The sequence below is a fragment of the Centruroides vittatus genome, unplaced genomic scaffold, assembly GCF_030686945.1.
Source record: "Centruroides vittatus isolate TY-2023 unplaced genomic scaffold, ASM3068694v2 scaffold_996, whole genome shotgun sequence".
Lineage (NCBI taxonomy): Eukaryota > Metazoa > Arthropoda > Arachnida > Scorpiones > Buthidae > Centruroides > Centruroides vittatus.
In genome coordinates, this window is record NW_027122724.1 from 147,274 (window position 1) to 163,626 (window position 16,353).

The 16,353-nt window shown below is 39.3% G+C and overlaps 2 protein-coding genes across 2 annotated transcripts; both read right to left on the reverse strand.

The window, feature by feature from the left end:
* Positions 1 to 313: 313 nt before the first annotated feature.
* On the reverse strand, positions 314 to 4,750 carry LOC136990634 (piggyBac transposable element-derived protein 4-like). Its single transcript, XM_067289024.1, has 2 exons — positions 3,064 to 4,750; positions 314 to 477 (listed from the first exon to the last, which is right to left on the reverse strand). The coding sequence occupies exons 1-2, from the start codon at positions 4,748 to 4,750 to the stop codon at positions 314 to 316; spliced, it is 1,851 nt and encodes a 616-aa protein (XP_067145125.1).
* Positions 4,751 to 8,536: 3,786 nt separating this feature from the next.
* Positions 8,537 to 13,247, reverse strand: LOC136990635 (protein argonaute-2-like). Its single transcript, XM_067289025.1, has 5 exons — positions 13,168 to 13,247; positions 12,247 to 12,381; positions 12,014 to 12,172; positions 9,891 to 11,385; positions 8,537 to 9,851 (listed from the first exon to the last, which is right to left on the reverse strand). Exons 1-5 carry the CDS (start codon positions 13,211 to 13,213, stop codon positions 8,537 to 8,539), a joined length of 3,150 nt encoding a protein of 1,049 aa, XP_067145126.1. The 5' UTR covers positions 13,214 to 13,247.
* Between the last annotated feature and the right edge of the window lie 3,106 nt (positions 13,248 to 16,353).

Below are 16,353 nucleotides of genomic sequence, written 5' to 3' on the forward strand. Positions count from 1 at the left end.
CTATTTCTAATGTACCGGACGTCACTGGCCTGATTAAGATAGCTGCCGTCGGTGCGCAGAACGTTCGATTTCATGACATATTTACTAATTATATATATATTTTTTCCTTGTGGAGCTATTTCAATCGGAACAACTTACCCCGGGAACTTTTAGCCCCGCTCTCCCCTACATGAAGTCGAAGTCGGGCAACGGACATTCCCTTTAAAACACACTCTCATATTACTTTTTATTATTATGCAGTAATTGTATAAGATATTAAAATTCACAGTTTCTTTCAACCATTTCTGAATTATAACACAACAAACACGTTCCATTATTCGCTTTCTATACACGGATCGCAAATGCCATCGCTGAATTTGTTATTTTCTCCTAATTCTGCAATCAATGTTCCCCGTTTATGCTTCAATCTTTCTGTCTTGAAATTCAGGTTACGTGTAGGATTGTGACGTTCCTTCTCGTCTGCCTTTCTAGCTATAACTGTAATAAAAATAAATGAGTAAATATTGAATTGTTTCAAACTAGTACTTCCTGTGAACACAAAAGAGTCTTTTTTTTTTAGACAGCTAAATAATGGCTCGGCCAGGCTGACAACGGAATTCACGGGCTCGACAAAAACGGGCCACCCACGAAAAGTGTTAGGAAATTTTCACCTCATCAAATACAATTTCCAGACAGAAAGAGGGGTACTCTACCCCTTAACCGCTCGATTATCCAGCCGTCAAATTAAATGTCATATATATGCCAAATAGCTTTTACCCATAATATTCAGGAGAAAGAGAAGACAGAGAAAACGCGTGACAACGTAGCAGAGATATTGAAATAAACCTTATAAATTTAGAATTCCCAACATGGCGGCGAAAAAAGAAGAGTTTATTGTTCAAAATTCATTATTATAACGTCAACGTATTTGTTTACTATAAATTTATTGCTGGATTTCTAAAAGTTTTCATTATTTCGATTGATACAAGTGAAATTAAATCTACAAAACTAACGTAAAAAAAGTCACATATATCAGTATGAATCTAGGTTAGAATAAATCATTGGCAGACTTAGCGACAGACAAATGATTGAGCACTTTCGGATTGCTGGAGTGCAGAGTTAGACTTGTATCATTGGCAGAATATAATTCATGTGTCATATGTAAAAATTTGATTGTAATTGGTTAAGAATTATGCACACTTCTGTAGTACACTTACATAGTGCAAATGTTCTTAAAAGGTTTACCAAGTAATATTTTTAATGATGGATAATGATGTAAAAACTGTTATAAAAAGTGTTACTATATTTATTACTTTTTTAAATGACTTTGTAAATCATATTATGTGATCTCACCCTATGAGTTAGAAGAAGGGTCGAAATTTTCGTGTTTGCATCAATTCTACTTCTTTCGTAATTTGCATACCCACGCATTCGATTATCGAGACTCACGACAGAGACTCCCGAATAAGTTTCAAACAGGGTGAACAAAGTCCTGCCCCCACACACCTATACATGTTAACTCTCTCCGTTATAACAGCCAGGAAAGTGAAATATATAGATTTGTATTTGCTGAGTAATTTACGTTTTAGTAATGTTTCTATTGTTCTCAATTCATTAAAGCTGACAAGTTTATGTGTATTCATTGACATGTATTTCAAATCCCTGCTAATTTCGGTTATCGCGATTTACGCTAACCTGGATCGCTTCGATCTTCTTACGATTGGATAAAGGCGATTGAGCGTATACACGTATAGGAAATATTATTAAGCATTTACGAATGTTTTGAGGGAGAATTTTAAAAATTTATATTTTATAATGCAACAGAAGGTTACGAGTGACCTTTGTTTACAACTAACTCTGTTCCTTAAAATTGAAAGTAAAGAAAGATTTTACTAATCACACATTTACTGTACTATTTGCTGTGTAATGAATAGACATCTTTCGTACGTCTGGATGTATATCGTATACTTCAAATAATTTATTAAACAGTGCTTTATTACAAAAAAATTTTTAATTTCGTGCATCATATCGTAAAAATACTAACCGATGTTAACTAAATAAAAGTGCCCACCAGTAGCCGAGCGGTTTTCGTACCCTGAACACTGGGAGTCCAATCGTGAATTCGCGCCTCGCTCGGACGGGCTGGCCACGTGGAGTTTTCCGGGTTTTCTCCACGTCTATAACGCCTAAATGGGGATCATTTCCCTTAAAAAGACCTCCCGAAATGCATTCCCCCTAGGCAGATCGGCCACGTGTAGCGTTGCCACAAATAAACAAACTAAATAGATGTGATGTAACGTATGGAATTTGGATGATACAGCGCACTTATTTCACACAACATTTATTAACGATGGTAAAGGTCGCCTTTGGCGGCCTGTGTCAAAGAAACCGCCCGACGGAGGTAATTGCTCCCACCTGGGGTCGGGGCCATAAACGGCCGGAAGGATCAAAGGTGGAGCGTCTCCACTTAAGGGACAATGTGTTGGCCACGTGCCGGCCAGCTTGAGAAAACAAGAATAAATAAAGCACGGACGCAAATGTGAGCTACGTCGGCGGGGGATAGGGCGGACGTCTTGGAAGGCTCTAAGAAGGGGAAGGAAGTGATTGGTCGCAGGAGGCAGTGCCAGAATCCCTTAAATTGGAAGGGTGGCAAAAAAGCGAGGAGAAAGGGCGAGGGACCTGGTACGTGGCGGTCTCTAACAACAGGCAGACCTTTGAGGCGGATAGAGAGAGTGTTCTCCTCTTAGAAAGTCCTCTGGAGAAAGGTTGTTGTAGAGACATAAGGTTCTCGTGGGTTAACCCTTTCGTCCCTGAATATAAATTATGATCCAAAATCAAAGATACAATAAAGGTGAGTTACTTTAAAGTCAAATTGAAGATTTTTTGTGAAAGAAATTAAATTTAATTAATTGGGTGGTCAAGGGGGGATGGTACATATTTGTACCAATAGGGTTTTTACATGGTACATATATGTACCAGCAGGTAAAAAATTACAACATATGCTTCAGAATCACTTTATTGCAAATAATACATTTAAAAAAAATATATATTATTTGGTATGGTACAACATGAAACAGTCTTTACACAAAGGAATTTGACATTCTTGACAAACCGTTTTTGTTCTTTTTTGTTTTTTTTCCTCTGCACATCGAGCACATCTTCTTCTTGTTTGACCTTCTACAGGAAGATGCAATGCTGTTCCAAAAAGTTTCTTTTTTTTTGAAGAAGGCCCTCTTTTTGGTAATGGTAAATTGCTGTTTTTCTTTTCTTCAGCAATCAAATTTTCAGAAAGATCTACCAAAAATGTTAGATAAGAAACTTTCTTTGCATTCCTTCTCAAGTCATTGTACATAATCCATGCATTTGTTACACACATACTTAGACAAGTGTAAAATACTTTTTTCCACCATTTGGTGGATTTTCTCTCTTGATTATACAGACTTATATATTGATCAGCTCGATCAACTCCACCCATTTTCTGTCGATATAGAGCTATGGCTTGTGGACAGTCTATTGTTACTTGTTCACCTGTCTTAGTTTTTTTAGTAATTTTTGTCAAATCAGGTTTGTGGCAATTACTCATTACTAAAACTTCCTTTGTGTCTTGCCATTTTACACACAATATTCTTGTGTCAGTACATCTGAATGTAAATTCTCCTCGTTTGAGTTTGTCTGGCATGCCAGGTACATTTTTGCGGTTAGCCATAATAGTACCTATTGCAGGAAAGTTAATAGTTTCCAATAGATTTACACCAGTAAAAAAGCGATCAAAACACAGGACTACATCAGGTACTTTTATTGTTGCTGCAAGCGATTTGACAACACGTTCTCCAAGAGTTACTGATTTATCTGCTACTGGTGAATCTTTACCAGAGTATACATTTATATCATATGTGTATCCAGAATCAGAGTCGCAACGAAGCCATAATTTGATGCCCCGTTTTATCGGTTTTAGGGGCATATACTGTTTCAACGAAGATCGTCCTTTGAATTTAGTCATTGATTCATCTATACTCTGAAACTGACTATCTTCCCGACATTTACTAAAGGTGTATTTCAAGCAAGAAATTAATTCATCGACATAATATGTTTTTGTAGCATTTGCAGGCTTTTCTGGGGGAGCAAAGTAAAGTTTAGAAATTACAAGCATAAATCGATCACGAGAAATAGTATTTTGAATAGATCGATTTCCCATTGACTCTTTTTGACTCCAATAGTTTTTTAGGCTAGGAAGATGGTTATATGACATTATGAGCATACACCCTAGCATTTTCTGGATTTCACCTTTATCAGTTAGTTTTTCTTTTTTTTTCTTAGCTTTGTTTAGCTTCAGAAGACGCTGATTAGTACAATTTACTATATGTAAATATAGAGAATGAGGGAAAACTTTATGAAATATTTTCAATGGACTTGATTGCTTTGTGATGTCCACAAGCAGTTTACAACTTCTTTCAGGAGGGATGATTTTAGCAGGCTCAAATAAATCATCTGGAACTGTCCAATGAATAAGACGATTGAGAGAACTCTGATTAGAAATATTAATATTTTGTTGTTGCTCACAATCACTAGAGAAACTAGTTTCTGAATCCTCCACATATACTTGACAGTTTTTAGACGTTGAAGGTTTTCCAAGATCATCTTGGCTATAGCTGTATTCACCTTCTGACCCATCATCAGTCGGTTCATATTCATTGGAAGATGAAACAGAAATGTCAGAAATATAGTCATTCATACAATCGAAAGTCTTCTGGGATAATATTGATCTTTTCATTTTAATACTGAAATAAAAATGTGTTCATCAAAAGACCTGTTGGTACATATGTGTACCATTAAAAAATCCGGCTGGTACTTATGTGTACCATGTGAAAAAATAGCAAAATAAAAACGAAACTATAAGTTAAATCTATTTACCTGAATATTGACAAGGATTATACATATAAATCTTCTAAAATATATAAAATTTTACTGATATAGACAACGAAAACTAAGAATTTTTTAACAAAGATACTCAAAAAATCTAATCTTTCGTCGATACACGTGTAGTATACGTTAAGCGAATGACTAAATCGCCCTCTACAGTTGCCAGTTCCTTAGCGATAAAGCAAAATCCCGATATGGTACAAAATTCCTTTGTCTGTAATGCATTTTCTAAATTTCAGGTATTTTAAAATTTTTGTGGTACCTATGTGTACCACTAGGGACGAAAGGGTTAAGCCATCTCCGGAAGAGTGACTCGTGTTCCCGGGCCAGCTAAGTCGACGTGCTGCATCACAGCTTCGATACTGTAGTGTACGTAATGCTATTACATAGTGTATATCTTTGTAAATATTTGTAAATAAACTGTATATAACTAATTATCGAGTGTGGAGGTGTGACTTTCAACGGACCATCAAACGGACAATCTCGAGGCGTAAAGAACGACTCGGGACAGAACATTTGTAAAGATCACGTGACGAGGAAAAAGGATCTTCACTGGCGCAGTCTTCGACAGGATTTTCTTGCAAATCTTCAGGAGATTCTCGCAAGACGACAGGAAAGTACTGAGCCCACATTCGAGATTTGGATACTTACGGAAGGAAGAGTAGCCGGAAATCAAGGCGGAACAGAACTCAACAGTGGTAAGTTGTTCTTGATTATTTGTATTCAGAATGCCGGGACGCGGAAGGACTCAAGGGTCAAAAAGGGGTATGCCATGTTCTGAGGATCAGGGAGGTCGGGCTGATCTTAGTCAATCCCAGGAAATGGATACGGAGCCAGAAAGGGAAATTTTGGATTCCGAGGTCGAGGTTATGGATAACCGAAACGAAGTAGAGGGGCATGAGTCTGACGAGTTAGAGAAATTACGCTTACAGGTCAGACTAGCTGAAATAGACTCTAAAAACAAAGAAATAGAAATTAAAAACAGGGAAATTGAAAGGGACATTAGAAAAAGCGAAATCGAAATGGAAATTAGAAAAAGCGAAATAGAGTTAGAGAGAGATCGTCTACGGAGTGAATCTAGGACTAGTAATAACTCTGAGCTGGGAGGTAACTTGGATAGCCTAGCTAGAAAGATCAGATGGGCTTTACCTAAAATGCCAGACAAGGAGGCGGAAGTACCGTCGTGGTTTCGGGCCGTAGAGGTAGTGTTACAAACGTACGATGTGCCGGAAGAACTTCAGGGGCAGCTAGTTTTAACGGTGCTATCGGAGAAATGTAAAACGGCGTTAAATAGGCTTACGGCAGACGAGATCAGGGATTACCAAACCTTAAAACAATTCCTACTAGACGAGCTGAGACTGTCTGCCGCTGAGTACCTCAAAGAGTTCACTTCCGCTGAAAAGGGAAGCAAAGAAACGTGGCCCCAATTTGCAGCTAGAATGGAGGATCTGTATCGGTATTATCTGAATAGTAGAGGCGTAGATTCTTTTGGGCAGCTAACAAAATTAGTGGTCTCGGATCACCTTAAGACTAAGTTAGATGCCGACACTAAGCGTTACGTTTTATTGCAAGAAGGTAAAGGCTGGCTCCCACCGGAAGAGATAGCCAGATACGCAGATAAGCATGCAGAGGCTGTGGAAAAGGGTGACGTTAGACTTATACCTGAACGCGAAAGGGATAGAACAGTCACTAGAACTGGAGGCATGAGCGCGAACAATGGAGGATCAAGAATGAGATGCTATGTCTGTGACCAAATGGGTCATCTCAGAAGGGATTGTCCTCGGAGAAATATTAAAGAGGAAGGACCAAAGCCTAAAGCAACGCGAGCGGTTAAAATAGACGAAACAGTAGAATCGGACGAGCAGCTAGTAGCTAGGGTAAAGGTGAACAGGGAAACGATCAGCGGAAACGTACCCGTTAGTAGAAACGAAAATCTCCTGCTCACTTGTAAAGGTAATAAATTTTCTGCAATAGTGGACACGGGGGTAGATATGACGGTAATTAGGAAATCTGTAGTGCCTGTTTACGTGTCGCGGGCAGCGAGAAAGGTTAAGTTGATCAGCGCATTTGGGCAGCAGGTATCAGCAGTGTTAGCGACAATACCTGTAAGACTAGAAGGGAGGTCGAATAAAAAGAAAAATGATTACGCTCCAGCCTTGATAACTTGCGCATTAACTGACGAACTTAGCTGCGGTGCAGATGCATTACTTTCGGCAGCCGATTATTGCGTTTTGAGGAGAGTCGAACGGACGAAAACGAATAGGCGACGGAAACCAGTCGCGAGGGTTACGGTTGCGAAAGAAAGCGGGGAAAATAGGACGAGCCCCACGACAAATAAAAAGAGCGATGCTAGAAAATATTGTAAGGCGGGTCATGGTCGGCAGGCAAGCGTTCCCCTTCGGCTAGTTGACCGCACGCCTCTTAAGGAACAATCGGTCCCTAGGGCATTGGTAGCGCGGGATAATAAGGCAAAAATCGCGCACAGAAGAGGGAAAAATCGTAATGAGATCGACGTACTATCCAGACGGGAAATCAGGAGCAATCCGGAACCCCCAGATCGTGCAGACAAGGCAGTTTAATTTCGGTATTAAGTCCTTCGGATAGATGTAATCAGTATCTACCAGGCGATTCTGAATGCAATGTGACGGGACAATTTGCCGAAGATGTTATTGACTGTGTAAAATATCTTTTTCTGTAAAATATTAAATACTGTATATTGTTAGTATAGTTTATTATTTGTAGTAACTTGATCCTTGTAATAAGAAAGGAGGAAGTGTAGTGTAACAAAATAATTTGTACGGTAAAGATTGCTGTGTGTCGCGGTAGTATTGTTTATGTCAAACAGGCTTTTGTTGAAGCGCAGTTTGAACCTTGTCGGTGGGAGGTGTAAAGGTCGCCTTTGGCGGCCTGTGTCAAAGAAACCGCCCGACGGAGATAATTGCTCCCACCTGGGGTCGGGGCCATAAACGGCCGGAAGGATCAAAGGTGGAGCGTCTCCACTTAAGGGACAATGTGTTGGCCACGTGCCGGCCAGCTTGAGAAAACAAGAATAAATAAAGCACGGACGCAAATGTGAGCTACGTCGGCGGGAGATAGGGCGGACGTCTTGGAAGGCTCTAAGAAGGGGAAGGAAGTGATTGGTCGCAGGAGGCAGTGCCAGAATCCCTTAAATTGGAAGGGTGGCAAAAAAGCGAGGAGAAAGGGCGAGGGACCTGGTACGTGGCGGTCTCTAACAACAGGCAGACCTTTGAGGCGGATAGAGAGAGTGTTCTCCTCTTAGAAAGTCCTCTGGAGAAAGGTTGTTGTAGAGACGGACGGCCACGAGGTTAAGCCATCTCCGGAAGAGTGACTCGTGTTCCCGGGCCAGCTAAGTCGACGTGCTGCATCACAGCTTCGATACTGTAGTGTACGTAATGCTATTACATAGTGTATATCTTTGTAAATATTTGTAAATAAACTGTATATAACTAATTATCGAGTGTGGAGGTGTGACTTTCAACGGACCATCAAACGGACAATCTCGAGGCGTAAAGAACGACTCGGGACAGAACATTTGTAAAGATCACGTGACGAGGAAGAAGGATCTTTATTAACGATTTCCATTTATAATCATAAAATACTAAATTTCTATCAGGAATTATACGAAATACATTCGATTTTCTATTTCATCAACAACTTTTATGGCTTCTTTAATACTTTCTTCAATAACAATTTCTTCATGTTCTGACCATTCACTACCAGAACTGGACGTGCCTTCTATTTTGTTAACGAGATATTGCTTGGCTCTGTATGCTACCAGATCCGCGTACATAACCGGGCAAGGTATAGATATGCTCCTGGTGCATCTGGCATACGTGTGGCACAGGTAGTAAGTCAACACTTGTAGCTCGTCTGCATTAAAGTCGTTATCGTCCCACAGAACCGTATAATGAGCGGGTCTGCTGGTACCCTGTATGCCGATATGACTGCATAAGAAGAAATCGTAGAACACGGGATGTACCACATCCGTATCCACTGTAGTACCGGGAGGAATGTTTCCCGGTCTGCCCACACCGTCTCTTGGATTTTCGGGGAGAAAACGCGTGTGATGCCGTTTTCCAGTTATGATGAAAGTGATGGGAGGTTGGTAGGTCTCCTCTGGTGCCATTTCTTCACACGCCTTTCTAATTTCTCTCAGTTCGTATTCCGTCACTTTCTGAAATTCTCCTTCGCTAACGCCATCTCTAAAAACAATAATTTTTTCTGGTTTTTTTCCTTTGGTTTTATTGAAAAATGCCAGTAAGACTTCCTTCATCATGGCCTTCACTTCAATTACGACATCTTGACCATAATCTTTTCTGTCAATTTTCTGCTTTTTGTGCTGAACACGAATGGAAGCTTTATATTTACTAGGATGGGAATCCAGACTCCCCACTACTGCTGCGATCGAGTATCCTACTTTGTCACCAGGAGCAGGATGATTACAATCGATACCTACAATCATGACAGGTTTCTTGAAAATTGCTGGTTTGTCCTCTTTAGATAAGGAATTGTTAATGCCACCCATTTTAGCATTAATTTTTTGACACAGATTACTTATTAACTGAGTGTTACACTTTCTTTCTGTGGTGTTTACATCTCTTACACATTGTGTCATAAGTCCCAGTTCTGTTTCTGCAACAGTTTTCACTTCAGAATAGATATCTTCTTTTGGTAATACTATTATTGCTAATTGCAATTCTGGTTCTATCTCTTTAGCTTTCCTAATTATATTTCCTGGGTTCTCACAAACGAAGCCTCTTACAGCCAGAGGTTCTTCAAAATCTACTCCTACACTTTTTCCACCGTTTATAAGCAATCTCACAAAATTATCTAGAGAGTTTCGGTTGCAGAGTGATTCTGTTGAGAAACTTAGCAGCATCCATTTCTCAACTTTTACTCCTGTATAAAATTTCTTCTGTCTCATATCCCAACTTCCGTTGAAAGGTCTAATGTTTTAACTTTGGTCATACATTATTCGTGGAGGATCTAACACTCTGCCAGGACACTTTAGCATGTTAAGACTTACATTAATGTTAAATTCTCTTGAAAATGGTTCAAAATCTCGCATCATGTCATTCACTGATTTCCTAATATCGTTAAATCTTTCCACGGGAGGACGTGCCATGTATCGAATCATATCTGAAGTTTGTTTCTTCGATAATTTCTCGTTACAGTGTTGACCTTCCACAATATTGCACACTTCGATCGGAAGGAAGACATCTTTTTCTTTTCTTCCCACATTCAAACAAGGCAAGTTAGGATATTTTAGGCTTCCATATTCAGACTGAAAATATTCTGATACTGAACATCTCACACTTGATTGGCCAACCGTTCTCGTAAAAAATGTATTGTTAGCATTGTCTCTTGTTACTTCTCGAACTCTGTACTTTCGGGGATAACCCAAATGAGTTACAACAACTTTCACATCTTTCATTTTCTTACTTAAAATTTTTCTTTGATCATCCGTGAGCCCTCTCAATTGTCTTGCAGACGATTCAACGTTTCTGATATCTGGAAATAATGTCTCGAACATGAACTCAAGAACGGGACAATTTTTATAAAACGTCGTTGCCGATTTATCTATGTTCAGCATGGGTTTCCACTTGCTTACATGAATGCTTTGGTGATGGCCAAACCAAATTTCCATTCCTTCACCAAACGGATGAACCTCCTTCATTTGAGGCTTTATAAAAAAAGATCTTCCAACAGGTATTAAACGTAGAGCAGGGCCGTGTCTTAGTATTGTTTCTATGGCCATCATTCCCACAATAATACTTTCTGTTATGTCACTGCTTTTACCAGCTAACAATTCATGTAATGGTTCCAAACTAATTGAATTTTTGGTTGATTTTTCCAACGTATCTTTTCTCTCCACAGGTTTTATTTTTATTTCATAACTTACCTCTATTCTGGAATTAAAATCGTCTGCGATCTTTACGGTAAATACTTTCCTGTCTTTTATAGGTAACGGGTTTCGAGTGTATAAGTTTTTTCGACCATCAAAAGCCGGTCGAATATTTCCAAACATAGCCTCATCCCTAATCAGTTTTTCTATAATGTTTCTATTTATTTTAGTGTTTTGGCATCTATGCTTTTTATGGACAGGTTTGCCTTCATCAACACACTCTTTTTTCTTTACTGATACAACGTTTTCCTCACTATCATCCGCTTTTCTATCGAGTACAACCTTCTCAATCTGAACGTCGTAATGGTATATTTCACCTTGTGGTACATCTATTGGAAAATAATTTGCAAGTAAATTTATCTTTTTACCCTTAATGCCAATCCCCGGTCGTTTAGCATAATTATATCTTGTAGAACCAGTAAAAGTCAGTTCAAGACCTAGTCTTTTCATTGCAGTAGACAGGAGCTCAACAGTGGGTTCTTCTTGAATTACTGAACGAAGAGCTCTGACTGAAGTTTCTTTTCTATCCTCGTGGGTGACTGAAGAATGAATGACACTTTCTGAAATTATACGGTTTATTATATGTTAATACAGGGTGTCCAAATTAGAGTTGACATTTCCCAGCTGGTTACAGCAAAAGTATTCATCAGAAACAACCACTAGAAACCGTATTATAGCTCTATACATAACATAACAATGAGCTACACAAGTTATCTGTATAATGTGAATAAAACATTTTGAAAACACGATGGCCACTAATGCCTGCTGCCATGTGAAAGCGTAAAACAGTTTGTTCAACGGTTGCGTGCAGTGTATGCCTTGGAATATTACGCAAATTGGTACTATGCTGTGTTTAAGGTCTGACATAGATGTTATGGGATGTTGGTAGACCAAGTCTTTGAAATAACTCTAGAGCCAAAAATCGCATAGATTCAAATCTGGAGATCTTAGAGATCAATGTACCATTAAAAGTTTCAGTTTGGAAAGCGCCCTGTAGTGGTGTTTTCGAAAGTAACTTTTGCTCTGAAACAATTCTCATCATCTCGTTAAGGTATTCCCAAACTTTCATGACTTTCAGATTAATAGCTATTGCTGTAGCCGGCTGAGAAATGTCAAGTTTGATTTAGGACACCCTGCATATATACTTACGAATATAATAATATAAGGATAATTCTGTGTATAACCAACCTGTGTGTAAAGTGAGAGAACGTTTTGGTATACTTTCACCAGAAGCAGTTTCGGCTGCTTCTTTTATCGTTGATTTTTCATATTCTGTCGATGTTGATTCTTGTATCCCTCCAACTGGGAAGGCAAGATGACGCCTGTGACCTCGACCACGTCCTCTGCCTCCTGGAATGAATTAAATTCGAAGTACGAGGCACCGCTGTGATGTATTGTGACAAGATTTGTAATTTTGGCACACTCACCAGGCATAGTTTTGGTTGTTGCTCCACTGGTCACTGGTCTTCCATCTTCTGTTTCTGGAGGTTGTGCTTCTTGTATTCCTCCAACAGGTATGGCAGGATGAGGTTTGTGACCTCGACCACGACCTCTAACTATTACATAAAAATACTAGTTTTTAAAACGATCATAAACTTTTTATTCGCATTCATATTCGAAATATAAATGAAAAATTTGAAAATATCGCGAATAATTTCAAATAACCCCAATATTTAACTTTATTCAAATGGTGCATCCTAAAACCGGAAGTAAAAAAACACATCATAATTTTGTTTCGTTTTCACTTCCGTTTCTAAATTTAGGAAAAACAAATACATAACGGTCCTATTGTTCTGTAAACGATCAATATTCCCGGTTTGACTAAATAATAAATTTAAGTACGACTCTTAATTACGACTCTTCTAAGTAATCGTTCCTACTTCGAAAAATATATAAAAGTCACATGTTTGAGTCGCCATTTTTAACAACAGTTCATTCACTGTTATTTGTAATTAAGTTACTATAAATTAAACAGATAATTAAAATTTTAATTTAATTATTATTTCTTGAAGATTTAAATTTTTTAATATTAGAAGGTAATTAACATAAATTACATGGTGTCATGTTTCATCTTCGCTCCTGTTTAAGTTTATTGTCCTAGACACGCGCCGATATTACTTTTACTTCTACTGGAATATTTACTACTAGTTCGATGACAAAAACGAAGCACTAAATGATGTCTCGTTTACATAAAATATTATAATCGGATTTATCAGGTGACAAATTATAATCACTTCAGACACCATTAACAGTTGATATACCGATTCGCCTTTTTTATACCATAAATACACCGGTGATTCTGTGTTAACACTTATAAATAGATAATAATAATTATTATTTACCTTGACGTTGACTTGCTTGACTGCTTTCCTTTCTTTTAGGGTCCATTTTCGAAGTTTATAGGATATTTCACGTCTACACAACACATTCACCTTTTATATTGATCGCCTTGTGAACATATACATACCTATTCAGTTTTAGTTTCGTTTTCCAAACCGAAACTGAAACTGAATTTCCTACCTAGTCATAAGTCTTCTCTTCCTGTGCGCCTAGCAAGCGCTTCCCAGCTTTTAATTTTTCAAATGATTTTAATTATGTGACAGAATGGTTAATCCAGTCATACCTGATACCTTGGGTATAGATTATGGCTTATATACAAGAGTAGTTTATACACGATAAACGTGGCCTTCCATTACAGCTTTCATACCAGTGCAAGCTACAGAGGTTTCCAGTCGACATCACGAGTGACGTCATGCGGTATGGGAAATTCCCCGGCGCCATCTTTGTGGTTTGTTTACGTTTAATTTGTGTTTACTTTCGCTTTACCTGGAGTTCTTATTTGTCATCAAGGACCCCAAACTGAGGAGCTTTGACGAGGAAGGCAATTTGCATGGCTCCCGAGAATTAACCGGAAAAATTTCAATATAGATAAAGTAAATATCAATACAAGCGTTTCTCGAAAACATTTCATTTCAGGTAAGCAATAAATAAGATTATCTAAGCATCTATTGATGACCTTTCATAAAATGTTTACAACCCGGTTACATAAATCCCTTTGTTAATACTGACAAAATAAAGATAACATACCATAATGATACAGGTAACCCCCAGGGCCGAATTATCCAATAGACAAATTAGACAAATGTCTAGGGCCTGTAATTCGGAGGAGCCCGGCTCCAGTGCAGAATCTTTCTCTGTTTTAAAACGAGTTAACAATTATTTAAGAAATTCGACAGGACAGGAAAGGCTGTCTTTAACAATGCTTACTAAAGAAAGAGACACTCAAACGGCTAGATTGATCAATTTTCTGAAATGAAAATCCAAAACGAAAAAGTTAAATATTTTAAAGGCTGATTAATGGCTAAAATTATATACATTTTTCGTTGTACCAGAAACTTTTTTGTTGTACAATTCAGAGGCGTAGCTAGGGGGGACGGTGGGAGCGGCCGCCCGGGTGTCACCTGACCGTGAAAGAATTAAGTGACATTATTTATGATTTGTTCAGAAGCAACTTATTTAAATGGGGTCCCAATTTAAATTTTGTCTAAGGCCCGCTAAAGGCTTAATCCGACGCTGGGTAACCCCCCTGTATAACACGGCACTTCTATAGCACGGATTCACTCTAACACGGTTCGAGAATTGGGAACATCCCCGTATAACACGGTGCTTTTATAGCACGGATTCACTCTAACACGGTTAGAGAATTGGGTAAAATCCTCGTACAACATGAAATGCAATAAAAACTATTAAAAGCGAACTTTATCTAAGGTACTGTACAATTCTAGGTCCGAATGACGCGGTTGGGACTTTAACAGAGCTGTAGAGCATACTGATAGGAACAAAAAAAGTCTAATGAACTATGGGTCTACGAGCGCGCCTTCGCGAGATATAGGCCCCCCAAAATGACTATATGTGAACTTTTCGAGACCCTCAAAAATGGGGTAAAATTTAAAATTCTTCGCTAATTCTGTCGGGCGTTTAACGGCAGTCTTGCCCAAATGAAGCCCTATTCTAACGACACTCGTCGACAACGACCAAAGAAAAGCCCTATTCTAACGACACTCGTCGACAACGACCAAAGAAAAGCCCTATTCTAACGACACTCGTCGACAACGACCAAAGAAAAGCCCGATTAACAAGACTAATTAGGCAACGCTTTCTCCGACGCCGCTCCTACGTAAACAGAGCGCGCTTCTTCTATTTCGAGCTATCTATAACACGCTCTAACTACCGAAAAGGCCAAGAAAACAGATCCTGCACTCACCTTCGACAGAGTCTCCTCCTCTCGCTACCTGACGACGTCTAGCCTGTTTCCGATCTTGTGTAGAACGGGGTGAGGTCGCCGGTCGCCGCCTCCTCCTCGGCTATGTCCCGGAGGTCGGCGACGACGAAGATGGCGTCCGAACAATCGCATATAATCCAGGTTTCGCGTACAAGTATCCTTCGGTAACGCGCACCATATACACACACACAAGCTTCGCCGTTCGCTGACCAGTCGTCTTTCCCCTGCCGTTTCTCTTCGTCGCCCTCGTGCACGGGTACATCAGAAAACACACGTATACATATGATGCAGACATGTCGGCGAAGACAGAAACGTCGGTCGATCATCACATGTAAACCTTCGCCGCCAAACTTTTCAAGCTACGATTAAAACAAGTCCTAATCCATGTTCGTTGAGGTTTTTTTTTTTTTTTTTTTATTTTTTTTTTTTTTTTTTTTTTTTTTTTTTTTAACTCTTTCCGCCCTGTGGGCACTAAGAGGGCCTCTTTTAGTAGGACCCATTATGGGTTCGGCCAGGCCCACAATGGGGCGACCGGGTGGTGAGGGACGGGGCCCGACATATCCGAACGGACCACCCCCCGAAAAATTCCTGGGGATTATTCGACCCCGTTCGGATTCGATCCCGGGTCCCCCAGAGCGGCAGGCTGCCACCTTTACCGCTCGGCCATACCGGCCGTCATGTTCGTTGAGGTTAGGCATCCATTAGGCATCGCTTTTTTTAAACACTGAGAGGCGGAAAAATCGAATTAAAAAAATATTCGGTCACATGACCCGGCTTTTTTGCCCGCGAACCCGCGTGACGTCGGCCCAACTTTCGAGGGCTATATCTCGCGAACGCGCACATATACAGGTATGGTTCCTTTGACTTTTTTGCTCCCCCAGGGGGGATCGACAGTTTGCCCCCCTTTCCCGTGTCATTCGGACCTAGAATCTTGCCTTTATCTAATTTAAAATTAGGGAAATCCCCGTACAACAGTTCAATAAACGTGATAAAGCTTTTAAATTTCCTGCATAATTTTCATGAACTATTAGTACTTACAGTATGTAAATTTCTTTTCCCGCCTTCTGTCCATACACGTGGTCCTTATCGAAAGTTGTTTCAGTGTTGCCAGATCTCGACGCTTCTGTTTTTGGCGTTGTTTAATTTATATTAATATGTATCACTTAAGAAAATTTTAATAAAGATATTTATCTTAATTATGAAAATATAATAGCATGTTTTTTTTTAATTTTTGGAACCTAACTGC

Coding starts and splice junctions, on each gene's coding strand:
- LOC136990635 (XM_067289025.1), bottom strand. CDS start 13,213: ATGGACCCTAAAAGAAAGGAAAGCAGTCAAGCAAGTCAACGTCAAG. Junction 12,382..13,167: donor TCAAGCAAGTCAACGTCAAG/GTAAATAATAAT, acceptor TTTATGTAATAG/TTAGAGGTCGTGGTCGAGGT. Junction 11,386..12,013: donor TTCTCTCACTTTACACACAG/GTTGGTTATACA, acceptor GTATAATTTCAG/AAAGTGTCATTCATTCTTCA.
- LOC136990634 (XM_067289024.1), bottom strand. CDS start 4,750: ATGAAAAGATCAATATTATCCCAGAAGACTTTCGATTGTATGAATGAC. Junction 478..3,063: donor AGAATGTCAAATTCCTTTGT/GTAAAGACTGTT, acceptor TTTTTATTACAG/TTATAGCTAGAAAGGCAGAC.